Consider the following 27,219-nt stretch of genomic DNA (forward strand, 5'->3'; position numbering starts at 1 on the left):
AAAGTTCGCACATTGTTCTTATAACCCCTACATTCCAAAGTACTGAAGCTTGAACCAGCCTTGCTAAAACAATCACGCAACAAGAAATACGAAGGTGGACAACTAGAAAGAGGAGTCAAGTCCCAGAGTTTATTTTATAATTTGGGATCCGGCCTAAAGTCAAGAAGGAGACTGGGAACAATCACAGAGGCCTGTAGCTTCCCGAACACAAAAGGGCGCCCTTGCCGTGCCATTGTTCCCACAATGCCGTGACTCGGATTCGAACCGAGGTTGCTGCGGCCACAACGCAGAGTACTAACCACTATACGATCACGGCGAGCTACCGGGACGCCACGGGGACGCGGCCGCCCAGGGCCGCCTTCGTTTATAAGGCCGCCATTCCAGTCTGAAACTGACCACTGCCGCCCTGGCGCCCGCGCTGACCCTGAAGCAGAGCGCGGGTGAACTCCCCGGCCCGTCTCCTCCGGTCGTTCGCACAAACCGTAAAAGAAAGGAAATAAAAGTGCTCAGCAAACTAAAGGAGGCCAGGCAGACGCAGCCGGTACGAGTGGGAGGCCCCGGAGTCGCCCAAACGGTGGCGCTGGGTCGTCCTCACGCCCGCGGTGCCGTGGCGCTCACGCTATCCGAACGCACTCCGGTTCGGATGGGGGCTGTCTCTTAAATTCTACGAGAAAATCAGTTCCGACCCAGCGCCCCACTTCCTTGGAGAGGCCGGGAAGGGGACGCCCGAGCGCTGACTCCCAGCAGGTGAAGCGGGGCATCCGGCCCGCGGAGGAGGACGGCCACAACCAAGACCGCGAGAAAACTGGGAAGCCCGCGTCCTTTCCGAAGGGAGGAGTTGGAGAGGGGCGGGAACAAGCGATGACAAAACGGTGACGTCTTGAGGGGCGGGGCTTATAACACAGAAGACCTCAGGAGAGTAGCTTAAGCCCCAGGTCCTCAGTAGCTCGCCGTGATCGTATAGTGGTTAGTACTCTGCGTTGTGGCCGCAGCAACCTCGGTTCGAATCCGAGTCACGGCATTGCGTGAAGCAATGACACGGCAGGGGACTTATGTTTTATAGCTCCTCGTTCCCTTTCGAGTTTTTAACGACATAATGGAAAATGGATCCCAATTCCCTGGGGAAACATCGCTTTCGCCAGCTCTGGCTACGTTGGGTTTCCGACAAATCCAGTTAGTATCGCCAGATCCGTGCGCGTTACCGTTCTCGGGGAAAGAAGCACAAAGCCCTCCCAAGGCTGTTTTTATACCAGACTTGTCTAATTTCTATGGCAGCACTGGAAGAGGACTCCCAAAAATAGGAAGAGAAAGCATCGCAGAGCAGGTGTCCTTTGAAGTAGCTCTGGAAGGCAGAAAGGAAATTTGTCAATCAGCCAAAATAATATCTTGTGCAAAGGCTTAAAGAACTATCGTAATTCCTCTTTGTAAATTTTCTCTCTTCCCCACCCCTAGGACTCCCAAAGACCCTGGCCTGACAGGTAGGCGCTTCTCAGGGACCTGTTGAGTAAATGAATGCAAGTAATTAGGGAAATGGGAAACGACACTGAGGGAAGGCCAAGAGATGAACTGGAAAAGGTAGATGAATTTCTTGCAGTCTGGAGGGTGGGAGTGAGAGGTGGAGCGGTCAAATGATTCGTGTTTAGCAAGGTCCCTCTGGCGATTCTATAGAGTGTGTGGGGAGGTGATTAGAGTAGATGACAGTAAAGAGACGGGTGGTCATTGTAGATTCACTTTTTAAAACCAGGGGCATGTCCTCAGTTTAGCAGAAAGCCACTGCCTACCGAGGACTCGGCCTGGTTCTAGGCGCAATGGGGGCGGGAACACTGATGGAGGAGAAAAACCCGGCCCAGGCCCTTGCTGCCGCCCAGGGGCACAACGGAGGTGGACGCCGGCCGGGCGGGAGAGCTACGGGGGAGGAATCAGGGTCGTCGGGGAAGCACGAGAAGCCGCAAGGAAGTGGGTGTTGGGGGGAGGGGAAAGCATGGTGAGATGCGTTAATTAAGACCCTTCTGTGTGGCCAGCCGGGTTGTGGGGGTGTCCACATCCTCCGCAGAGGCGGCGCCGGGAAGAGAGCCCCTGAGGAGCGCCCCTGCATGCCCAGGGTCGCTGGACTGGTCTCCCGGGCACAGAAGATGGGTGTCCTCCAAGGAATGGGAATTACACAGCTTGTGAACACTCTGATTTCCGGCGAGTCCCGAACCTGGGTGCCCAGATGGTCCCCTCTAAGCTCCCACATCTCACACGGATCCCAGCCTTCCCGCTGCACGACCACCACCTCCGGTGGTAAAGGACCAAAACAGGAGAGAACCCAAGCAACTGGCGGGCCGCAATGCGCCTGCGCATTCTCCGATTCCGCCTTAGGCAAGAACCCGCCCCAATGGGCGGGGCTTTTAGTGACGTGCAGGCTGGGAAGGCCTATAACTATTGAAAAGGGTAATCAAAACGCTGCGGTCCCAAGGCTCTGGTAGCTCGCCGTGATCGTATAGTGGTTAGTACTCTGCGTTGTGGCCGCAGCAACCTCGGTTCGAATCCGAGTCACGGCATTGTGGGAACAATGGCACGGCAAGGAGCCTGTCCTTTTAGTTTTCCTCTTTCTTTTTGTCCACAGCCGATATGTTTTGTATATATCATAAATCACTCTTTTCTTGAAATTAACCACTGCATCTCCCTACCTTGATTACTGAGCCACATCGAAAATCGCCACCTCCAGTAATTCTGATTTAACGCTTCAGATCAAACAGTTCGAACAACGGTGTTTAAATCATTCTCCTACAGCAGCAAAACAGCGTCCCCATGACCCTGCGATTTTTTTCCTTTTCGTGCATTTTTTAAAATTTGGTTGGCTCTTTTTCAAATAGAGAGTGGTGCACAAGTCCGGTGAAAAGTAAGTCTCCCCGTTCTTCACCTCGTCCACTAATTATTGTCAGTTTCCAGTGTATCTTCTATGACAGTCCTTGTATAAACACATATATGTATGTATGTATGTATATATGTATGCAAATATATTCCCCTTTGCTTCTTGCAAAATACAAATGACCTCTTCTTCCCTTCCTCCCCCTCACCTCCAGAAGTCAGAACTTGAGATGATAGATTTGCACTGGTAAGCAATCTCCCTTTACAGTGAAGAATAGTACACATACCAGGAAGATTATCTCCACCCACTCATCCTGTCCTTTTCTCTCCCCAGGCCAAGCTTGGTTCCTGGCTGGAAAGGGTGGGAGATGTTTGGGTTGGTAAGAGAGGGGAAAGTGATACATTGCTGTGCCCATAAAAACTGTTGGATGGGAGCCTAGACTCTGTTGGGAAGCAGCCGTACTTTGATTTCGGGCTGGAAGGGCAGGGAAGTATCCTGGGTTTAGAACTGGTAGAGAGACTTGACTTGTTAATCTGTTTGAAGACCCTCTACATCCATCTCTCCCCAATCTTAAGTCACAAACCAGTGAAATTAGAAAACTCAAGTTTCTTGAATACAGAACAAAATCTTACTATGTTTGTGTTGCAAGCATGCACCTTCTCCATAAATATTTGAACAAGGGTATCTTATGGAGTCCATAAATGAGGGAAGGGGCCTAGTTTGCTTTTTGGTTGTATCTTAAGTTATATTCTGTAAACACAGAACCATGTTATTTTCATATCAGACAAATAGAAAACTTGGCCCAAATGAAGTCCATCTACATCTAGAATCTCAAAGAACAGAGTGCATATGTGAGTGTACTAGGATATGTTAGTCCTCTCAAGGTTATGGACAGAGATAGCCCCAAGGCAAGGCAAGGACCAGACTTAGAAGAAGGCAAAACCCAGAAGGGAGCAGAGCTCAGGACAGAATGAGCATCCAAAATCAGGTGCAAACAGAAGTGATGACACTCCACTCAGTCAGTACCCAGTAAGAAAAGTGAGGGCTAAGGACTAGGCCTTGGGACATGTACAAATTTAGGAGGTTAAGGGAGTAAGAGAGGATGTGGCCTGAGAGAAAGGAGAGCCAGAACAGTGTCATTTTAAGAAAAGTTTGAGAGAAGATTTCAAGCACAGAGAAGGTCAGCAAACTCAGATGCTACAAACGAGAAAAAGGAATGAGACGAAATCATTGGGTTTGACCCTTAGAAGTCATTGTTAACTTTAAAAACTTTCCATAACAACCACTGAATAATATGTATCAAGAGCCAGAAAAAAATATATATACTCTTTGCTCCAATAATTTGGGAATTATTGCCAAAGAAAATAATCCTAAACTTGGAAAAGTTATCTGCATAAAGATGTTTGTTACAGAGTTATTTAGAAGGGAAGAGAATGAAAATAGCATAAATGCTCAACAAATAAAGTGCTGAACTAAACTAAGTTATGTTCATTTGGTGATATATTAAATGGTCATTTTTAAAGTATAAAGTCAACTTTTAAATATTATTTCCAACTAAAAAGAGTAAGATTCCCTTAAAGAAATGACTGATTATAGGTCTTCAACAGAGGAAGTACAAGTTGAGTCTGGAATATTTTGTGTAAAAAAACAAATAAGTGCTTAAAGATTGATAGGACCAAGTCAAAAGGGCACAGAAGCCTTCTGAAAGGGCTCCTATTGGACAAATTTGGGGCAATTTGAGCATCAAAAAGAATATTGATAGTAATGGATTATATCACATTGAATTTTTTAATAAAGAATTTTCGAGACCATGGGAAGAGAGAGAAAGAAAGAAGAAGAGGAAGAGAACTCTTTACGGAAGAATTCCAGATAATAAACACAGAAGAAACAACAGAATTAGAGTCACCATTTTGCAATCCCCAGTGTAGTAACAAATGCAAGCATAGGTCATCATGGAAGCTAAAACCACTGGGTAAAACATTGTTGGGAGCAAATAGTTAAAAGGTCTTAGGAAATCACACGAGAATTTACTTTAACTTATAGAAAGGTCTGATGAACTCTAATCAAGTGATCAAGCCTAGCACCACCAATAAAGAGACAAATGTGCACTATTGGCCTCCCAGTGTGACACAACATCCCCTATGTGGTGATCTTTTTAAAACTGAAAATTTTTTTCAACAAAGAAGAAGGGATAGAGCAAATGTGGCAAAATGTTAAAAAAGAGCGAATCTGGGAGAAGGGTATGCAAGATTTCCACTATACTTTCTTTGAGCTTTTCTGTAGGTTTGAAATTTTTCAAAAAAGGAGTTGGAAGAAAATAAAACACAACACAAATAGGGAAATTATGCTGTGTTAAGTAAAAAATAAGAACATAAAATTGTGTATACCACAATTATAGCTCTATAAAATAAGAACAAGAGAAATGTTTATTCATTTCAACATTTGTTAAGCTCCTGCCACATGACAGGCTCTGCACTAAATGATGGGAACACTGTTCCCCTTAGAAACCTGATTTTACGGTGTCATGCTTAACATACTTAACATGCAAGACTTGGGATTTGGCCAATTCCCCCCAAGTCTCAGAGGATTCTTGCTGTGACAGCCTCACCTCTGTATCCTTGGTTCCTAGCAAGCTGCCTGACCCCATGAGGCGCTCAACAGTGCCTGCTTCCAGGATTCCACACTGGTGAGGGAGGAAACTGCTTTAAGGGATAATTTAAAATAAGATTAAGTATTACAGCATTTTAATTATCATTTAAACCCCACCTTTATGATATCCTCCCCCCTCCTCATCTAACTTCATTTCCTACTCTTCCCTGCTATGAATCCTCCCCTTCTTTACGGCATTCTGTTTCCCATCCCAATGCCTTCGCTCAGCTCATGCTGACCTCCCAGCTTGGAATGACCTTTCATTCCTTTGCTTCACTTGTCCAAATCCTACCCAGCTCAGGTCTATTTTTACAATATGCACATGTTTTTTCCCCCTATTATAGTTCATGAAGCCAGTCAGAATATCAGATATTTCAGCATTTCCTAGAGCCCTGCTAATCAGTGTGGTGGGGGAACCAGCAGCATCTGTCCCAGCTGGGACCCTACCCAGCTACACCTACAGAATCAGAAACTGCAATTGAACAAGTTCCCTGGGAGATTCATGTTCACACTAAAGTTTGAGAGGCACTGTCCTATAACACTAACTAGAATACACATAAAGCAGAAACTCAAATATTTTGAGACCTGAGCCCCTGGGAATCCTAGGGGATTCTCAGTTTTGCCATCCCATCATTCTCTACACTCCCAGCTTTGAACCCCGTTCCCTTTGGGACCACGGGCGGTTCCTTGCTCCCTCAGAAGGCAGATATGAGCCTAAGAGTGAGGGAGTCACTGAGGCAGTGCCCAGAGGGTGATGGTGGGATGAAACTTCTACCTGCCCAGCAGAGCCAAAAGCAAATGTTGGCATCTGCTTCAGGGCTACAACATTTCTGGGGAGAAATTGGCTTTACTTCTAAGACAAAAACGCCCCTCTCTCCAGCATCCGAGCCTCAAGATAAGAGGTATGTGACAGACAGCAGTGGAACTGTTTCTAGACTTGATTTATTGACTTGTCTGTTTCTAGCCTGTCACTCATCTGATTGACAATGAAACCTGGGATGTGACACAAAGTGATTTGTGTGTGCGCGCTCGGTGGGCCTGCTCCACGCGGGCGCTCCCGTGGGTGAAAGGCATGTGGGCAGGGGCTGCTCGCTGTGTGGGAACGACACGGGAGAAGTGGGTACTCCAGGAAGTTGACTGTCTGTGACGGGAGAAGTGTCTGTCTGGCTTGGGAAGCAACGTGGGTTCGAGTAAGTGCGGTGCGAGCAGTTGGATGGGAGGAGGTAGGTGGGGCTCCGCGCGGGAGGGGGTGGTTACCGACACACCTTAGGAACAGCCCCCTTTCTCGCCCTCCCCAGGTTTTCCTCCGAGGACATTATTTCCCAGTTAGGGGGCCTTTGGGGACCGTTTGGGAGGAGCCGAAGGTGCCCGAGGGCTCTCCTGGCGTGGCGCGCGCGCCGGCCAGGGCAAGGGGGACAGGTGCGCCCCCACAGGGGCACCGTGGCGACCCGCGAAGGATTCAACCTCAGCCCGGGGCATCGCCCCCTGCCCTGGGGTCGCCCGCTTCACTTCGGCGGAGTCCACACGGCTGGAAGCCCGCGCCCCTCCTCTCCGCGGGGCGGGGGGAGGTGGACCCCGTTAGGGAGCGGAACCCCGCCCCTCCCTTGTTACCGAGGAGCCCCGCCCCCTCCCGCAGCCCGGCGGAGCTCCGCCCCCTCCCGCCCCCGCCCCCCGCGAGACCACGGCGCGCCCCGGGCTCAGTCGGGCCGGCCCCATGCTGCTGAGCGGAGCTCCTCCCGCGGGCTCCGGCCCGGGGCCGCGGGCGCAGGGCAGCGCGGGCGGCGGCCCGGGGGGGGCGCGCCGGGGCGCGGGGGGCGCGGGAGCCGGCCCGGGAGGGGGCGGCAGCGGCGGAGTGGCCAAGTGGCTCCGGGAGCACCTGGGCTTCCGTGGGGGGAGCGGCGGCGGAGGCGGGGGCAAGCCGGCGCCCCCGGAGCCCGACTACCGGCCCCCCGTACCCTCCCCGGCCGCACCCCCCGCGCCGCCCCCGGACATCCTGGCCGCCTACCGGCTGCAGAGGGAGCGTGACTTCGAAGACCCCTACTCCGGGGGGCCGTCCGGCTCCGCTGCCCTAGCCACCCCCGTGGTCCCCGGCCCCGCGCCGCCCCCGCGCCACGGCTCGCCCCCCCACCGCCTTATTCGGGTCGAGACCCCTGGCCCCCCGGCGCCGCCGCCCGAGGAGCGGATCCCTGGACCCCCAGCCGGCAGCGACAGGGTGAGTGCCGGGACGGGCGGGGGTGGCAGGAGGCGGTCGGTGGTCTGGGGCTTTCGAGAGGGACAAAGGTGGCCGGGCCGGGGCCGGGCCCCTCGGCGTCGCGGTTCGCGTCGTGCGCGATCTTAGTCCCTGACCCCGGGGCTGGGAGCCTTCATCTACCTTTGTTCGGATTCTCGACCTACTAATCCGGGACGTGTGCCCCAAACTCTGCCTCTGTCCACTGTTATGGCCCCAGGACGGTGACCCTCCCCCTCTGGGGTGCTTCTCTCTTCATCTCAGTCCCCTGGAGCCTCATCAGCCAGCTTTTTTCTAACGGGATTGGAGTCACCCCCGCACCCCCCCCCCCCCATGGCCTTTCTGCCCACTGGGAGCAGCAGCTCGCTGCCCTTTGATCTCTGACCCCTCCCCCCAGGGCAGAGCCAGCACAAAGCTCCACTCCTCCTCCCGCGGTAGCCCAACATCCTTGCAGGTGCTGAAGCCCCAGGAAGAAAGTGAAGGCTGGGTTTCTCCCTGCGGACACGGCCGGAGCTGGCCTTTGCTTCACCCAGTCGGACTGGAGGCGGGTGGACTGTTGTCTCGGGAAGCTAGAAAGGGCAGTGTGCAGCTCTGTGCTAAGGATGCTGACCCCTCGGGCTCTACTACTGCCCTCCTTCCCTTGTCCCCCCAGGTGTAGGGACCGTCAGTGCTCAGAACCTGTTGCCCAGAAGGGGCTTAGCAGAGACCACTCCTCTTCTCTTGGCCGCCCCTCCCCTGGGTCTATTCTGAGGGTGTCTAGAACCTTTCATGAGTCTGCAAGCTTGGGATAGAGAGGAGAGCTGGGCATTCACTGTTCCGGAGAACACCCGTTGTGTCTCAGGGGCCCCGGTGGAGAAGCCACCCCCCTCCCCAACCTCAGTTTGACCTATCGCTCCTTGACAGCTGAAAGCCGCCCCCAGGTCGCTCTAGCCCTAAATTCTATGACTGACTGGGCCGCTCAGGCTCTGTTGTCCCTCTTCACTTGCCCCTGGGATCTCAGCTCCGTGGCTTATTCCCCTCTCCTCGTCAGAGAACAGTTGCTGTTAGAATCCACTGGCTCCAGGGTTGAGGCTTTCAGCGGAGAGGGCACCGTCCTGCCTGATTTCCTGGATAAGAGAGATGTGTCAGGGTCAGAGCAGAAGCCTCAGGAATGTGAATTATTTCCCCCCCTAGTCCCTGCCATGGGGCATGGCTGCCCATCCTGGGTTAGGATTCTTAGCCTGCAGAAGGGGGCTGTGCTTTCTTCACATGTCCTTAGTCTTCTCTTTTTCCTAATTGTCCCCCACTGTTGGGCGATGTGATGGTGGTGGTGGCAGTAAGGCATGGGGAGCACTGGGCCTTGTTCTTACTAATGACCAGTTAGTCTCCTCCCCGCTGTCCACAACCCACTGGCACCTGGGCCTGAGCTGTTCCTGGACCTCTGCCTCTTACAATGGCTTAACAGCCTGCCCGCCAAGCTGTGGGCTCCTCCAGGACAAGGACCGTGTTCACCTCATGTCTGTGTCTTTCAAGTGATTGACACAATTTTTGGCATAAAGAAGGGTGCATAAATTTGTTCTGAATGGTGACTGTCCATTGCCAGGGTGAGCCAAGGGTCAGAGACTCCTCTTGTACATTTTGCCACAAAGACCCCACAATGAGGGGACTGTGCCCATATAATCATGCAGAGACCTACAGCCTCCTCTCACTGAGGACATCCATGCCTCACCCTGGGCCAGCTCTGTGATCTGTGGGCTATTCAGACTTTGGGGCCCAAGAGGTGTCTGACTCCTTTGTCAGCTACAGGGACAGGAATGAAATCCAACAGGATCTCCCAGGAGCCACACAATCTGTAGCTTCTTTACTGGGTGTGATGAGAAGAACCCAGGATGCCATCCAGTGTGGCCCAGGGGCAGGGATGCTGTCTCCATGTGCCCTGACCTGGAGCCTCCCACCATTCAGAGAGAGCAGCTCCACCCCTTTGGGAGCAGGGTTCGAAGGACCCTAGAGTCTTCCCTTAGGAACAGCCCAGACAAGGTACCTGAACCCTTTACCCTAAATCCAAGTGCCAGCACATGACCTGTGGAGCTCCCAGAGTTGCTGCCCCTGGACGGTGAGCAGCCCTGGCTCTGGCCCTTGCGGCAGAACTGAGCCAGTTTTTCTGTTCTGTGTGGCTGCTTTATCCCTACTCCCTGCTCTCCCTCCTCTCAGCCCTGCAGATCCTCTTGGCTTGTTGCTTTTGGGTCACTTCCTGAGCTGAGGGGGGCACTGAGGACCAGGATGTGCCTGGGGCTGTCCAGTTTCTCTCCTCCTGGAGCCCAGTGACTGATGCTGGGTGGGTCAGAACCCTGTGAGAGAGCCTGAGTTGTGAGGTTTGATGAAATGGATGGAAATGCCTCTGTGGTGGGCCAGAGAGATTGAGGGGAAATGAATTCATTGAGTATGGGGTAGGAGAGAATGGGGACTTAGACAGAACCCTGAGAGGCCCAGGGGGCTCAGGACCATTAGCCTTCTCCCCAGGCAGGGCTCTGGCTGTTGGCCCACCCTGAGACCCACTGCTACAGTTGGCAGGGGTACAAGAGTGGCCATCTGGGCAGGCCTGGCAGGACAGGTGTGGGAGCAGCAGGAACCTCCCCCTGCATGGGATGGGAAGGCAGAGACTCACCATCTGGCCGTAGGAAAAGCTCCTTCATGGTGTTGGGCCCTTTCTGGCTGCCAGGTTGACAGAGGGTTTAGAGAGCTAGGCCTTCCCTTGTTTTGCCCCCTTTTCTCAGACCTTCTACAGGAAAAACCTGGTCTAGGAAAGGGGGTGGATATGGAAAAGGGGCCCTGATTGGATGAAGCTTTGAGCTGTCTGTGACCATCTGCACAATGTGTCCTTTGCCTCCATCATGCCAAGATATAGGTGTGTGTGTGTGTGTGTGTGTGTGAGAGAGAGAGAGAGAGAGAGAGAGAGAGAGAGAGAGAGAGAGAGATGGATGTGATGGGAACAATAAGATAGGCACCCTGTATGAAGCAAAACTAGGCCTCTTATTCTTAGCTCATGGAGGCGTTTCTGGCGCTCAGGAACCTCCAGAAATCGTGCAGATATTTGAGCATTTTTCTGGGAAAAATCTCACAGCTCTCAGATTCTCACAGGGGTTCACAGGGCCCAAAATATTAGGAACTTAAACAAATAGATGTACCTCATAGATGGTATCCACATGGACTTGGACCCTCCAGGCCCAAATACAGAATGAGTGAACAGACAGGTAGGAAGATCACAGTAAAGTGAAGGAGATATTTGGGTGTCTGGAATGAAACAAGACATGCCTGCCCTGGGGTTTAACCGGGGAGCAGGTAGGAGTCCTCCCTTACCCACTGTTCATTGAGTGTTTATGTATTATTAACTGACACCTAGGTGCTGAAAGGGACCCACCACCCAGAAGACCTGGTCCTTGACTTTTTTGAGTTTGCTTGTTCACTCTAATTTTCCTTGTTATGACTTCCACAGAGTCTGGAGGTCTGATCTGTTTATCTTGCACATGGCCTCCAGTGGAAGTAGAGGGAGGAGAAGACAGGCTTCCAGATCAGGGACCTTTGTGGACTGGTTAGACCTCTTAACCCTTTGTGGCCTGAGCTGACGGTCTGCACTGCTGTTGGTGCTTCAGGGTAAGCTGAGGTCTGAAGCCTGTGGGAGAGTATGGCAGGCCTGTCCACTCGACCCAGTAACACCTCCTCACACTGCAGCACCCACTCCCTCTAGAAGACATCTTCTCCTTATTGGCTTGGCCAGTGACTCAGTGACACCTCAGTCCTGGCACTCTGCCCATTGGGAGTCAGGAACAGCTGGGACCCTGTGGACCAGGAGTGAGATGAGAGCAGCTAGCTGGGGCTTGGTTTTGGAGGGTACCTGCTGCCCTCTCCAGCTGTCCTCACCACAGAACCAGTGTGATACTATGTGACAGCAGAGGCCAGGCCCCATCCCCATGTGCAGTGAGCCTGTGGTGCCTCCAGAGCCTGGGTCCCAGATGTGGAGCTTCACGGCACCTCAAGATGCTTCAGTCTTTTGGAGCTTGTTCTGTGTCTGTTACTGTGAGCCCCTGGAGGACCCAGGAATTTGATCTCTTCATCTTTAATATAATAGTGGACATTTACTGAGCACCTACTGTGTGCCTGGTTCCATTTTGAAGCAGCAGACACGGACTAGGCCAGTTGATCCTTACCATAACCTTATGAGGAAATTCAGTTATTATCCCGGGTTATATACAGGGAGACTGAAGCATGGAATGCTGGGTCACACTTGCCTGGTAGGACCGAGGTTGACAGCCTGACTCCAGACTGGCTGCCAGCACCGTGCCAGGGGACCCTTGCACTTATGGAGAGGAGCCCTGTAGCACAGAGGTGTGCACTAAGCATTTGCCAGTGAACAAGGGGAAGGAGACTAAGAGAAGGAATGAGGAGTGCATTCTGGACTGAGTTCACCAATTTCTGAATGATGAAGGCCAACACTTGCCACCCAGTCTCAAGGTAGCCACAGACACACGTTATAAAGATTGGCAGCATTGATTGCATGTCTGTGATGTTTGAATGTTTTATAAGCACGGCATTGCTTTGTAATTAGAAAGGATAATAACAAATTTGTTTCACGTGAAGGAGTTTCCCTGGCAGATAAAATTGGGACAGGCATTCCAATAAGCAGGAGCAGAGGATGCAAAAAGTTCGATCTCAGGGAAGGTAAATAGTATACCATTCCCCAAATTGACAGACTTTCAGTTGAAAGGATTTCATAGTTAAATACTTTGGACAAATGCTGAATTAAATAAAATTAGACTACTCTATTTGCTGCAGGACTTCTCAGAGCCTTTAACATGCTAACGTATTTGTTGCTACATTTCCTGATTTTTCTGGAAAATCTGTGGAACGGCACTGAGAGCCAGGAGACCTAGGTCCCAGTCTTGTCTCTGCTGCTACAAGCTGTGAACCCTGGACAAGTACCTAAACTCTGGGGCCTTAATGCCTGAATATAAGAGATTATCATCGAGGCTAACATTTATTGAGCACTGACTCCTGGGCCAGCCTCCGGGCTAAGGACTTCTACATTCAACATCCTTTTCCCAAGCCTATGAGATAGGTACTAATACTGTCCCCATTTTACAGATAAAAAAACAGAGGCTGCAAGGCATTAAATGTAAACTAAAGAAATGAAGAAAAGCAGTGGTAGATTTGGGGGACCTTGCAGAGCCAAATCCTGTGACTTCTGCCCCCTTGCTACCCCTGGATTCACAAGCCCCATGGGGGGCGGAGGTCAGGGACTCATAGCAGGGCCCAGCTGCAGAGTGGAAGGTCCAACCAGATGGTGGGCCTGCGGGCCACCTCAGGAGAGGCTCGGGCGGAAGGAGAGCCAAAGCCTGACAGCTGCCCTGGGAGGGGCACTGCCCAGTTGGAACAGGCACAAGAGCCAGCTCCTGGAGGCACCCTGCTGGATGATAGAAAGGAAGGGATCTGGTTGGCAGGAAGTATGGGGACACGGAGGCCCTCTGGGCAGCAGCTACCTACCTACTGGTTTGGAAATGGTCAGCATTTAAACAGCATTGTGACTATCAGAGGGCTTGCCTGAATATCAGTCTTCCCTGCCTTCCCCCCCCCCCCCCCCCCCCCCGAGTTTCCCCCTTCTGCCCTGAGCCAGAGGCTTTGATCTCCATCCTGATGTTGATTCTCTTGACAGCCTGCTCCTGCAGCTGCTGCTGGTTCGTCAGAGTTCAGATGAATGGGGATCTGAGAGTCTGTGGGTCTGGGGAGAAGGAGGCCTGTTGAGCTTCCAGAAAATGTGCACTGAGCACCCACTGGGTGCCAGGCTCTGAGATGGACATGGTGTATAACACTGAGCACATCAGAGTCCAGTAAAGGACCCATCCACAAAACAAGTCATGATAGGACAAAGGTGTCAGAAGTCTACAGGGGCAGCTTCCCCCCACTGAGCAGTTTTATCTCCTTGCATGACCTAGAAGCCCCTGGGAAAGCAGGCAGGGCCTATGACAGGGGTCCTCTGTGCCCAGGGCAGGTGTCTGTCCTGCCTGGCTTCCCAGTAGGCATCTCTGCTGCTGCTGCTGTCTCCCAGCCCCATGGGTGGCTCCTCTGGGCACCCCAGCCCAGGGCAGGGGGCTGAGGCTTCCTGGAACAGGGTGTGGAGCCAGAAGTGGAACAGAGGAGCCATTGAGCTTCCCACAGTGATGCCACCTGGGCGCCCACAGGCACCAAGGGCTGGCGCTAGGGAGGCCCACGCTGGTCTGGGAAGGGTCGTGGCTCTAGGCACTGGCCCAGGACTCTGGTGGGAAGGGTGCTGCATGAGCTCTGACCAGGCTTGGTGAGGGAAGGGCTAGGGGTCCTGTGGAGCTGGGGGGGCAGCTGGTGCTTGGACCAGGTGCTTCTGCTCACTGAGCAGCTTCCAGGGTCTCAATCCCCCTGTCTGATCCCCACCCCACCCAGATTCGTGCTTCCTCCTTCTTCTGACTGAACAAGAAAAGGTGCTTCCTTTGCCCATTCTTCCTGTTTTATGTGAACTGATTTAACAAATATTTACTGAGCACTTTCAGGCACTGGGAATTCAGCAGTAAACATGATTCCTGCCCTCAGGAAGCTCACAGTCTGTAGGAAGACAGATAATAAAACAAGTATTTACTGCACATGTGATGATAGCCCAGCTCCTGACCTGATGAGGCACCTAACTTGACCTGGGGGGAGAATGGAAGGGCTTTCTGAAGAAAGAAAAGAATCTGATCCAGGCATAGGGAAAGCTTTTGAGGTGGGAAAGAGAATGTAGAGCTTTCAGGTAACAATGTGATCTGAGATGGGTAAAGAGAAACCAAAGAGGAAAATGGAATCTTTAAATCTCTTTAACTATGGACTTTTTCTTGTAGCCACTTGAGAGCCATTGCAAGGTTTAAGGATAGCATGTCTGTTGATTCAGTTACTGTTGAGTAGCTGCCATGTGTGAGTGTGAGGCTGGGTGCCAATTGGGCTGGGTACCCAACAGGCTGGCTCCAGAGCCCCCTGGTCAAGTGGGTAGGGCCAGTTGTGGGGGGCAGGGGGGAGTGCCAGGTGGCCTGGGAGGAAGCAGCCTAGGTGGGAGGGGTGAGTGGATTTCTTTTCTTTACTTTTGAATGATAGAGTATGAGGGGTGGTGGACTCCAAGGAAGATAGGTGGTGATCTAGTAGAAACATTTCTCTAGTACTTACTGTGAGCCAGGTGCTTATTGGAGCTGGAGAAACAGAAATGACAAAGAGCTCCAGGCTCATGGGTGATCTGGTGGTGGGTTAGGAAGATCTGAGATGGTGATCTTCTCGGAAGCAGGCAGAAGTCTGAGGCAGGAAAGTTGCTGGGCAGCTTGACTGGAACAAAGTGGAATAAGGTTGGAGCTGAAGAATTGAAGGATGGCATGGTAGGAGCCTTTGGAATGTTCTGTAGAGACCCTTAGAGGGGCTTGCAGCAGTCCAAGGAACATGAAGAAGGGGTCCCCGAGGTGGGAAGATTCCTTTTTCCATCTCTGCCTTGCTAGGTGTCCCAGATCCTCTAACCCAAGACAGGGAGGTCACCCCTACAGCCTCCCTGCTCAACTGGCTCCCATAGTCCTGATCTGTGGGATCTTGGCCCAAGACCAAAAGCTAGACCAAGAATGGGGGAGAGGCAGGAGGGGTCCCTCCCTGTGGGGCTGGCCCCAGAGCCACCTCTTGTTAGTGCAGTGCTCTCCCAAGGGGCTGGGTGGGCTGGGCTCTGTCTCTGCCTCAGCCAGTCCTTCCCTCCCTGCCCCCCCCCCCAGCCTGGGCCCAGCTTGGAGAAAGGCTCTATTGTCCTCTGCTGTGCCCCACCCTGAGCACCTTGAACTCCTCTGCAGGGTGTGTGGCGTGTGGTTCCCTCTGCCTGGACTGGGAACAGGGACAGAGGGGTGGCCATGAGCCACTTGTGTGGGAGAAAGCGTGGGATGTGGAGGGCGAAGGCCAGGCCTTTCCTGTTTCTGTCCTCCGGGAACCCAGGGGATTTCAGCAGAGCCCAAATCGTGGCTTTCCTCATGGCTGTCCTAAGGTTTTCTTTCTCCTGGGACAGCAAAGATGCCCACAGGTGGCAGGTTGGCAGCATGATTTTGTACAAAGGGCACAGGTTCCAATCCTGGTTCTGCCACTTACACGGAATGGTCTTGGGCATGCTGTTCCCTACCTGCTCTGAGCCTTCATTTCCTTAAGATGGGGCTAATAATACCCACATGATGCTAGGATGGATGTTAAACCAGCAGAACTGTGGCATAAGTGAGTACTCAGTCTTTCTGTTCCTGATGGTCAGCAAATAATATTTGTTCAGCATCCGGTAACACACCAGTAGGTGTGGACCAAGCTAACTCCAAGTTGCCTGCTGTGCCCTGCCCACTCTTTGAACTCTTCCAACACCTTTGTAACCAGTTCTCTAAATTAATTCCCTCTGTTGAACCAGCTGGTGTGAGCTCTCACCCTGCCTGGACCCTGGTTGAGACAGGCCTTAAGACCTAGAGACTCATCCTGGTCATTTAGCCCAGGGGATGGCCCAGAGGCATAAAATTAGCAGAAAAGAAAGTTCCACTCTTTGGCAGCCTAGTGGAAGACCCCTACAAAGGAAGAGCCAGAGTTTGTCCCCAACTAAGCTCAGAGCCTGCCCTTGGGGACCTGGGGCTCCAGGTCTAAGACAGCCTTCCAGGACTCTTGCTCCCATGGATAGAGCATCTTGGGAGAAGCAGAGCTGTCTCTCAGATGTCTGAAGCCTGCTCTCTTCCCACAGTTGGCAATCCTAGAAGACTATGCGGACCCGTTCGATGTCCAGGAGACTGGTGACGGCCCAGTAGGAGCTTCAGGAGCCCCAGAAAAGGTCCCGGAAAATGATGGCTACATGGAGCCCTATGAGGCCCAAAAGATGATGGCTGGTGAGTGATAGAGTAAGGGAGAGGGTTGGGGAAAGGAGGTTGTTCCCTGAGGCTTGGGTATCTGCAAAACAAGCTCTGGGACCCAGAAGTCTAAGAACTGATTCCTTGGTCTCTAAAAAATATGGAGAATGCCTTTGCTGGGTCCTCAGGGAAGGTGACCACTGCTTTCAAGATAGTCACTTTGGAGAAGGAGCTGTGATTTGTGGTGCTGGAGACCTGAGGAGGTAGAGAAGGTCATACAACCAAAGGTCAGACAGATGGAAGCATTTGGCATAGTCGGATAGTGGTGAGGGCTCAGAGTCATTGGTCCCCTTAGTGCTTCCCTTACCTTTAGGGAAGGTGGTGAATTTGAAACAATGTGATGTCAAAGTGAAATTTCTTTACAGCAGTTGGAAGCGCATGGCTATAAATGCTGATGCAATGCCCATGATACGGGGCAAGTAGTTCAAGGAGTGAGGGCAGGAAGAAATGAGTAAGACCTGGTCCTGGGGAACAGAGACCAAGAAAAGATCCAGGTAAAGATCAAATGGGGGCGATCAGAGAGGAGGACAGTGAGTCAGTCTACGCCAAGGTCCCAAGGCAGGATGAAAGGAAGATTTGTTCAGGGGCAAGTAATCTTAGTGCTGGGCATACAGGAGAGGCAAGATGAGAGAGGCCAAGAGGGGCAGTGAAGGGCCTTGAAGGCTGGAATGAGGCATTTGGACTTGCTCCAAAAGGGGAAGGGGAGCCATTATGGATTCTTGAGCAAGAAAGGAACAGGACAAATAAGGCATTTTAGGAGGATTACAGAGGCTTTGGTGTACAGAACAGACTTGAAGAACTGGGCATCAGAAAGATGAGTTAGTAGGCTATTGTGGAAATTACTAAGGCTTTACAGAACCAATAATTAACACCCTTTTTTTCCCCTCTGGAGTTTGGAAATAATTGAGAAATAAGATCAAGGAAACAGAAAGATGGAGATAACAATGTCAGTTTTATTACTGATAAAGGTGATTGAAGAACATTCCTTAACTATGTCATCATAATGGGTTTCTTAGTGCTTCACCACAGAATTAAACTTGCCCACTCAGGCTTGAGCAACATAGCACAGCTGTAGGACCCTGCACAGGGCAGGAGGAGAAAGAACCAGAATGTTCTCTCTCTGCAAGAAGACAGATCAGATAAGCTGCTCTCCCTCCTTGGGCAAGGTGGGTGAGGAGGCAGAGAGCAGTCAGGAGTGTTATTCCCTGGAGCCCATAAAACAAGAGCCTGAAGAATGGAGATTTGCCCTAGCAGTAATCTAGATGTGGAGAGATGAGGGTGAGACTCATCAGGCATTTGCAGTGAACACATGGGACTCACAATGAAGGAGGACCAGCACCAAGGAGAGCAGTGTAGTGGGAAGAAATGGAGAAAGTGAGAGGGTGGCTACCATATTTGGATCAGAGGGGTGTGGCCCCGAGGAGGTCCATGAGTACCCTGGTATTGATGCGAAAATTTGCACATTTTTCTGGGGAGCTCCATAGTTTTTATGAGCGTTTCACTGGGGTCAGACATCCCCAAAAGAGAACCGCAGAGCAGACTAGAAGAACTTTTGAGGAAAGTGGTGAGTTTGAAACATCAAACTGAAACATCTTTATGGCCGCTGGAAACATACAGATGCAAAGGGTTCCATGAGACTGGGCAAGTAGTTCAAGGAGTGAGGGCTGGGAGAAATGAGTAAGATGTTGCCGTGAGAAACAGAGACCAAAAGAGGATCCAGGAAAAGAGACCAAACAGGGTGATCAAAGAGGAAGACAGTCCATGAAGGGGACATTTTCAAGGACGGGGTGGTCAGCAGTATCTGAACAACAAAGAAGGATTTTTTTAGATTGTGAAATGGTATTACTTAGGACACAAGGAAATAAATGGAGTTGGACAGCAAGGAGATAGACTAGGAAAGGACCCTGCCTTGGTTTCCTAAATGTGTAAGCTCAGCTCCCCAGCCCTTGCTGGCCATTGCAGGATCTTTCTTCTGTCTTTCACTCTGGCACCTCTCTGTCCCTGCTTCTGTTGGGTCCCATGCTTTTGGAACCCCAGAGGTGTTTTGAGGGAGTGGGACCCTGGATATATGCCCCAGAGCCAGCAGCATCTCTGAAGGAGGCCTGTCTCGGTTGCTGGGGAGTACTGCTGGAGGGGCTGAGCCAGGCAGCCAGGGCTCTCTCACACCTCCCTCCTACCTTTCTCCGGCAGAGATCCGGGGTTCCAAGGAGACTGCAGCTCAGCCCCTGCCTCTGTACGACACGCCCTATGAGCCAGAGGAGGAGGGGGCCACCCCCGAGGGTGAGGGGGCCCCCTGGCCCCGGGAGTCCCGCTTGCCTGAGGATGATGAGAGGCCCCCCGAGGAGTATGACCAGCCCTGGGAGTGGAAAAAAGAGCGGATTTCTAAAGCCTTTGCTGGTGAGTCCTGGATGGAGAGGGCATGTCTGCTGGGGCCTCTCAGCAGCTGTCCGGGCTCGGGAATGGAAGGAGTGGAGCCCTGGGACCGGGGAGGTACAGGAGGGAAGCATGGTTGAGTCCGCACCATGGAGCTATGAGTTGGCCCTGTGGACGCAGCACTGTGTGCAGGGTCAGGGAATGGGCACAAGAGAAGGGTGAAGTCATCTCCCCGAACCACCACCTCTCAGAGGCCAAGAGGCTTGGTCTGCTTCCATCTTTTGGGGGGCTGGGTATATTTAAAAATAAAGAAGTTCCAAACAAAATTCTAAAACTTGTGGCATATGTTAAATACTTACCCTTAACAAAAGAAGGCATTTAACACTCCAGACAATGAAAACAGCTGCCTGTATAACTGTTAAGAGATACCAGCCCCAAATTAGAGGGCTGTGTCTCCTGGCAGTAAGCCTTGCCAGACAAGGGGTGCCTACTCTCAGAGGGACTTCAGGGAAGCAGGAACCAGTGGGGAGGGACACTATAAGAAATCCCCTTTGCTGATCGAGGATAGGTTTTCGTACCGAGCACCCCAGAAGCCATCCCAGGCCTGGAACCTGACATGGAGAGGTGTGTGTTGGTCATTTGAGTGGGGTGGGGTTGGGGGGGGGGGTTGAGCATGAGAGCCTGGAGTATAAACCCAGCTTTAACTCCTGGTTCCTTGATTCAGTGAGAACAAAAAGGACTTTAATGCCATTAGACTTTGTTCCCATTCCCATGTCCCCCTCACTCCTCCTTGGGCAAGAGTCTCACCCTGGAGCTGGGCCCAGCTCTTGGCTCTGCCCTCCCCACCCCGGCAGCCAGACTGAGAAACCACAGGTTTCTAATTTGTTTCCTGTAAAGCGAGCACCATTGAGGATGGGCCGTTTATCTCCAGAAGCCTCCCTGGAGAATCAATACTGTTTGGATTGCTTAATGGGAAAATCTATGCTCGTCATTAGGAAACCTTGTTAGCAGCCCTGGAGCCACCAGTGGCATCAGTCTTCTAATTTGTCAAGGCTTGGGATTTAGGGTGTGGGGGCAAATTTCACTAAAACATCTGCCCCCACATCTGAGTATTCCTGGTGGCCTGAAGCTGGGCTGTCTCTGTTAGGCTGTGGGAAAAGGTGGAAAGGAGGCCAGTTTGGGGTGCTAGGAGGCTGAGGGAACCTGGGTGTGGTGCTGGGAGGTATGGGTAGCTCCTTCTCTCTTTTCCTCCATTCCTGGTCCCTCTGGTCCCTGGAGGCCTGTGAGGGGTCAAATGAAGGGGATCCACGGGGCTGGCAGAGCAAGCCCCTATGTCCTGCGGTTTGCCACCCGGGCCTCCCACCCTTTGACCAGGCCAACCCAGTGTGGTCAGTGTGGCTCCACCCAGCCCTCTGAGAGTCCTGTTCCCCATCCAGAAGTCGCCCCTGCCTCTATTCTGACCCTTCTCCTTTCTAGGCTGTCCTGTGTCCTGGCTCTGGGTTTTGGTGTCTCAACCTCTGCCTCTCTCTGTCTCTGTCCCTGTCACTGTCTGTCTCTCTTCTCCCTGCTGCTACTGGCTCCAGTTGACATTAAGGTCATCAAAGACCTTCCTTGGCCTCCACCGGTGGGACAGCTGGACAGCAGCCCCTCCCTGCCCGACGGGGACAGGGACATCTCCGGTCCAGCCTCACCCCTCCCCGAGCCCAGCCTGGAGGATGGCAGCGGTGGGTCCTGTCGGGGCTTCTGGCCAGGGTGATGTGTCCTCTCATCCCTCAGGCCCTGTGGGCTTAGGTTGGAGGAGCTAAGAGGTGGGGTATGGTTTGAAGAATCCAGGAAGAATCCCCTTCTTCCTGGAGGAAGGAGGGGACAGAGTACACACACACACACACACACACACACACACACACACACACACACACACACACAAAGGTATGGGGAAGGTATCTCCTAAGGGGAAAATCCCTTCCAAATATTTTCCCCACCATGACACAGAAATCCACTATTCTAAATTCACTTTGGGTAGAGCTGTGCCTGACCGGATCTTCAGCAGTGCAAATAACTCCTGCAGTGGGGGTGACACTAGCTAGCACAGGAAGTGTCTAACTCCTGAGAGTAAAGGAAAGAATATGATCCTTGCATTTGGTGTCTGAAAGATGAGAAGGGCTTGAAAGTACTGCAAGGAGAGAAAAATAGTCCAAATGGGAGAAAGAAGGCTCTAAACAATTCATCTACATTCAGTTTACCCAGAATTGGCAGCCAAGGGGGTGTGTGTGCATCTCTGCATGTGCACACAGACCTGAGCATTTGTTTGTACATTTGTGCCTGAGTGCGAGTGGGTATTTTATACATACAGGATGACGGAGGGTCTTTGTCACCTGTGCATGTGTGCCTATGCCCGTGTGGCCCACTGGCTTCAGCAGTCAGGTCTGCCGTGGTCTGGAAGGGTACAGCCACCTCCACTGGGCTTCTGTGGGGGTGGGGAGGGGAGCCTGTGGGCTGTGACCTTGGGGCGGGGGAGGGGCGGACTGGCTGGCGGCTTTGGGCAGGATTAGCCTGTCAGGATGGCACCAAGGGGAATCAGATAATTGTTCTCAGATCGATAAGTCATTTCTACAGAATGGCTTGGCAGGGTGATTTGGAGAACAGTAATGAACTCTGAGGAGGAGAAAGAAACAATATTATCAGCTCTGAAGCCACCCTGAGGAGAATGGAATAGGGGAAGGCAGTCAGCTGCTCCAGAGGGAGAAGCTTAAGTGGTTTCTCTTGTTGCTCTCTCCCCTCTCAAACAGTGTGGGGCCTGGGAGGCCCTGTGTGGCACAGGACGGCTGAGCCCCACCCTCACGTGTACCCCTGCCCCCTCCTGGGGGTTGGACCCAGAATCCCATCCCTAGAGCCAGTCAGGCGATGAGCATGTCCAGCCCTTCCAGAACATGGCTCTGACCCCTTTTGGCAGGACATAGGGGTGGGCCACTGGCTGTTCTATAGGGCTCTACTTCTGGGGTCCTCAGTGTCTGTGACTGGTATGTTCCCCACAGCCCAATTTGAAGGATCCGAGAAGAGCTGCCTGTCGCCCGGCCTGGAGGAGAAGGGGCGTCTACCTCCCCGACTCTCAGCAGGGAACCCCAAGTCAGCCAAGCCCCTAAGCATGGAGCCCAGCAGCCCCCTGGGGGAGTGGACAGACCCAGCACTGCCTTTGGAAAACCAGGTGTGAGTGTCTGTGTCCAACTGGGGACTCTTTCCCCTCCCTTCCCTTCCTAGCGCTGGCTTGCCTGCAGGGGACACCCAGAATGGGTGGGCCTGGTCAGCTAGGGACCCGGCAGAGATGCCCCCTTTCCTCTCTCTCATCCTCAGCTGGTACCATGGGGCCATCAGTCGAACAGATGCCGAGAACCTGCTCCGGCTGTGCAAAGAGGCCAGCTACCTGGTGCGCAACAGTGAGACCAGCAAGAATGACTTCTCCCTGTCCCTCAAGTGAGTGGCGTGGGCTGGCTGGCAGGTCTAGGCAGAATTAGCCTGTCAGGATGGCACCAAGGATAATCAGTGGGAGGACAACCACCAGGACAAGAGGAGACTTTAATATTCCCCCATGCCCAGCCAAGCTGGGAGAACCCCATCCACCATGAACATTTGCCGACTCTGGGCCAGGCCTTAAGGAGCTGGAGAGGTATGAGCTCAGCCCCTGCTCTCAAGCAGCTCAGAGTTTTTTGGGGGGAAATAGTTGAGCTAGTGTCCAGTTCAAAAGGCTTCTGTCACTTACTGGCTTTGTGGCCTTGGGTCCCTTTAACCTCTCTAGGCTCAGTTTCCTTACTTACAAAGTCGGGGAGTGATAATATCTACCTTATAGGGAAGGATTAAATGAAATAATGTATGGGAAGCACTTAGCTTGGCTCTAAGTGCTCAATAAATTATCACCATTATCATTATTAACAGAAGTCTGAGATGTTCTAGAGGCATAGGCAAGAAGATAGGGACTTTGCCTGAAAGGATCTACAGGGTGAGATGGAAGCTGGGACCTGGGAGGAGGGCAGGGCAGTGGACAAAAAGCTTTTCTCGTTCACTGTGAAGAAGTGGGCAGGAGTCTGGTTGCTGCTGAGCCTTAAAGATCCTGAAAGAGGTGGGGGAGGCAGGACCCTCCCTTCCATCAGCCTTTTTCCGTGGGAGCAAAGATACACAGGCCAGTATTGGCCTCCCATGTTGTCTTGGCAGGATGCCACGTCCTCTCCTTGGCACCAAGGAGTCCAACCTGGCAGAGCGTGCACCCCACATGGCCGCTTGTCAGAGTGGTGTGTCCATTCACATCCCCCTGTCACTACAGGGGCATCGATTCCACTTCCTATCACATTTTCTGGGGCATTAGAGTACAGATATACCTCTACTTCAAACAAGTCCAATATATGGAAATTTAGGACTACTAAGCAGATACATTTTAAGAGAATTATTCAGCTTCACTAAAAGTTAATGAGAAAAAAAAGGCCAGACTATAGTCAGAACCTGAGTTTTATTCTTGGTTTTAATAAAACTAGCTATGTGACCCTAGGCAACCTTAACCTATCTGAGCCTTGGTTTCTCCGCTTGCAAAATGTGTTGATGGTTACCTCTTAGGTTTCTTTCAGCTCTCATACCATGGTAGTCTGCAAATTATCATAAAATCAAAGGAGTATTTGGGAAAAATTCTTTTGTCAAAAATGTGATTTACATAACTTCAGGAATGTGTATTGCTTTAAAAATTAGTTAAGACTCATAAAGCATCTACTATTGCCAAGTAGCATCTCTAAATCAACTGCCATCCTGCTGCAAGATCAATCTCTTTATAAACAAAAATAGATTCAAAGAGGTATGTGACTTGCTCAAGGCCACCAGCTAATAAAGTTCCAAGAGCAGCATTTGAACCCATCTCAGTCTAATCACAGTGTTCCATTGCACAGCTCCTCCCCTCAAGTCTGAAACAGTCCGAGGCAAGGGGAGACTGCAGGGGTCTGGCTCCCTGAGCAGAGCACAGCAGAACACAGCCCTGCCCTAGCCTGGGGCGTAAAGGGGGAGGCAGGCTTGGATGCTGGGCTCCAGCCCTGGCTGATCTTGCCCCGCCAGCAGCTGTCTGCCAGAGTCTCGTTTGCATATAAATGGCTTCTCTGAAATACAATTATGGTTTCTCTTCTCTCCGTAATGGAAGGGCTTTCATTGGTAATTAAACAGCTTCCTCCAAAAGTCAAGCCAGACCTGGCCCTGCGGCCCAGCTAGTCCCACCCCTGCTCCCTGAGGGTCTGGCAGGGGTTCTGCTGTGTCCTAATGGACCCTTGGGACTGTCCCAGGAGGTCAGTTATCCAGATGGAGGCTGAGCTCTCAGCTTCCAGCTCCGGTCTCTGGCTACTTGTTGCCCATTTTGGCCAGATCTGCCCCTCAGGGAGAAGATATAATATACAGGTTTTAGGAGAGGTGATTTTCCCTAGTGGACTGTGGGAAGGAGGCCATCCGCAAGCTGCAAGAGGGTGAGGTAAGGCAGGGTCCACGCTGCTGCCCACAGCCTTGGGCCTGGGCCTAGGTATAGGGCAGACAGGGGAGGAAATCACTTACTGTCTCCCCTCTCTACAGTCCCCAGTGGCTATACATTTTCCTGAGGCACTTGGCTCCTTTCCCCAGGGCCCGTGTGGTCACTGTCAACCTCAGCAGTTATCTCAGACCTACAGATGAAGGATGGCCCAACACCCTGACACATACACCCTGGACTGGGGCCTTCAGCAGGCATTAGAGCACTGTACCCTGGGGAAGGGAGGGGAGGGAAGGATGGAGTTAAGGGCCTGTGTTTTCTTCCTTTCCCTTTCCTCTCGTCAGTCACCCCACTCTCCCCGCTTTTGACTGGTGAGCCTAGTGACATGGGTCCTGAGACTTCTTTGTACCCAGGCAGGGGAAGCAAGTGAGGAGGTTTGTCAGCTTCACCTCTTCAAGAGTGGGGGCCTCACCATGAGTCCTACCTCCCACACCTGCTTCTGAGCCCTGTCCTTGTTCCCAGGTAGGCTCTGACCAGCAGGGCTCCCCCAAGCAGTACTGACCACTTGCCTGTGAGCGAGCTTCAGACCTGGAGCCTAGCCAGCCACGCCTGTGGTAGTTTGGACATACGTTGTTCTTACTGGGGCCCCACCTCCACACTCTCTCTAAGGCTGAGGGTGCCCAGACATCTGGGAGATGGAGAGAGTTCTTAGTAGCAGGGTCCTTGCCTTGTGGGCAGGGCCAGGCACTAATGCTGATTTCCTGGATTGTGGCAGGGAGATGGGAGAGGCAGTTAGTGGAGCATATCCTCTCTGAGGGAGGGCATGGAGCTGCAGCCTCACCCATGACATCAGCCCAGGCTGAAGGGCTGGATGGATGAGCTGGGGGCTTAGCCCAAGGCCCAATTAGCAGGAGGGTGAAGGGATGTCCCCAGAACAAGGTGGCTCACTATTCCCAGATTTGGGGAGCAGCTCACCCCCTCCCCTAGTATCTGCAAGAGAGAGCACCAACCAATATTCTCTTGGTTCTCACATCTGTCCACCACTGTCCTGCCAAGGGTGTCTGTGTCTCCACGGGAGTGATCAGGAGTCTCACGGGTGTCCTCCACAGCTCAGAGAGGGGGAGGGTAAACTGGTCCTGGCCACATAGGGAGGAAGGCAGGAATGCCTAGATACCAGGGTTTGGGGTGGGGGTGGGAGGTGTTGATCCCTCCAGTTTCCACTAGAACACACCCTGTATATTCACTACACACACATTCTTGGCACACCCAGTGCCCTCACCACAGCCAATACCTATTGCTACCTACGCGCGCACACACACACACACACACACACCCCTCTCTGCTTTCTGGACTGACCTCCATCTCCCCTAGTCACCTCCACTCTCTAATGGTTTGGAACAAGACATTTGCTGCAGGGTTGGGGGAGGGGAGGGAGATTGGACAGGGCCCCCACTCACCAGGGTCTCCTCTCCTCTTCCCAGGAGCAGTCAGGGCTTCATGCACATGAAGCTGTCTCGGACCAAGGAACACAAGTATGTGCTGGGCCAGAACAGCCCGCCGTTCAGCAGCGTCCCTGAAATCGTGCACCACTACGCCAGCCGCAAGCTGCCCATTAAGGGGGCTGAGCACATGTCCCTGCTCTACCCTGTGGCCATCCGGACTCTGTAGATGTGAGGCTTGGGCACTGTGACCCATCTGCACCCAGCCCTGGGCCTGGGCCTGGGCCCTGGCTGAGGGCTGTAGTACTTCCCCAGGACATGATCTCGCAAGCCTTTCTTCCCCTCTCCCTGGGATGGAGTGGAAGCTGGAGATTCCTTAACTTATTCTAAAGGGGAAGGCTACTGCGGCCTTGGAGAAAGGGGTGGTCTGGGGCTGAGGAGAGAGGAATCCCTGAGAAAGGATAGCCCCTGGAGGAAGAGGTCTTCAGAACCGCAGGCCTCCTGAGGAGTTTACAATGGGCAGCTCCAGACCCTTTCGGCCTTTGGGGCAGAGGAGGGAACCCCCTTCCTCTCCACCCTCCACCCCCTGGGTCAGTATGAAGTGCAGTGGGACGGGGGCCCGCGGGGCGCCCTGGCCATCTCTTTGCCTCCCTCCCCAAACCACCAGCCGGGCTCAGTCCAGAGTACGGTGTGGGGCTTGAGGAGCGCACGCCCCTAGGGTGGAGATGGCACTGGGGCCGGGGGGAACTTGTGCGGTCCCGGGCCGACCCGGCTCCCGGCCAGAGGCAATAAATAAACCCAGTGCTGCCAGGCACCGCCGCGTCCCTGCCTTCAGCGCCGCACCCGGGCTGGCGGGGCGGGGAGCGGCGACGCGAGCACGGGTCTGTTTATAAATCAGCTCTGGAGCAGACACAGGCCGGCTGTGAAAAGCGCTTTCGAAGCATCAAGTTCCCTCCTTTGACGAGATGTCAAAACATCCCCCAGGGCCCCCGCCCCGGCCGGCCTCGCGGCGCCCCCTCCGCGCCTCGCCGACGCGCGCGGCTCCCCAGGAGCGCGGCCAATTTCCTGCCTACGGCCATTTGTCTGGGAGGAGGGAGCCGCGGGGAGACAAAGAGGCGGCGCCCAGGCGGGGAGCGGGCGGCCCTGCCACGCGGAAGCCGCGCGCCCGCCCGCCGAGCCGGGGAAGCTGGCGCAGCTGCTGCGTTCCCTTGCCAGGGGAAGTGGGGCCCTGCCGCCGCCTCCATTCCCTGAAGGATGGTTCGGAC

General features: G+C 52.9%; 1 protein-coding gene and 3 non-coding genes across 6 annotated transcripts; 3 read left to right on the plus strand and 1 right to left on the minus strand.

Annotated features, from left to right (window-relative positions):
- Positions 1–244: 244 nt before the first annotated feature.
- On the minus strand, positions 245–316 carry TRNAH-GUG (transfer RNA histidin (anticodon GUG)). Its single transcript has one exon. It is a non-coding gene; the product is annotated as a tRNA-His (tRNA).
- Positions 317–949: 633 nt separating this feature from the next.
- TRNAH-GUG (transfer RNA histidin (anticodon GUG)) lies at positions 950–1,021 on the plus strand. Its single transcript has one exon. It is a non-coding gene; the product is annotated as a tRNA-His (tRNA).
- A 1,450-nt stretch (positions 1,022–2,471) lies between these two features.
- TRNAH-GUG (transfer RNA histidin (anticodon GUG)) lies at positions 2,472–2,543 on the plus strand. The gene has a single exon. It is a non-coding gene; the product is annotated as a tRNA-His (tRNA).
- Positions 2,544–7,217: 4,674 nt separating this feature from the next.
- Positions 7,218–27,124, plus strand: SHF (Src homology 2 domain containing F). Of its 3 annotated transcripts, XM_016211370.2 has the most exons (6): positions 7,218–7,715; positions 16,495–16,636; positions 18,848–19,054; positions 22,066–22,237; positions 22,382–22,501; positions 25,997–27,124. In XM_016211370.2, exons 1-6 carry the CDS (start codon positions 7,218–7,220, stop codon positions 26,181–26,183), a joined length of 1,326 nt encoding a protein of 441 aa, XP_016066856.2. In that variant the 3' UTR covers positions 26,184–27,124. The 3 variants fall into 3 exon arrangements, with proteins under 3 accessions (XP_016066856.2, XP_087677886.1, XP_087677883.1); XM_087821760.1 differs by lacking the exon at positions 22,066–22,237 and having other exon boundaries at positions 22,306–22,501; positions 25,997–27,096; XM_087821757.1 differs by lacking the exons at positions 22,066–22,237; positions 22,382–22,501; positions 25,997–27,124 and adding an exon at positions 19,885–20,122.
- The last annotated feature ends 95 nt before the right edge of the window (positions 27,125–27,219 follow it).

The sequence above is a fragment of the Miniopterus natalensis genome, chromosome 1 (genome assembly GCF_054644295.1).
Source record: "Miniopterus natalensis isolate mMinNat1 chromosome 1, mMinNat1.hap1, whole genome shotgun sequence".
Classification (NCBI taxonomy): Eukaryota; Metazoa; Chordata; class Mammalia; order Chiroptera; family Miniopteridae; genus Miniopterus; species Miniopterus natalensis.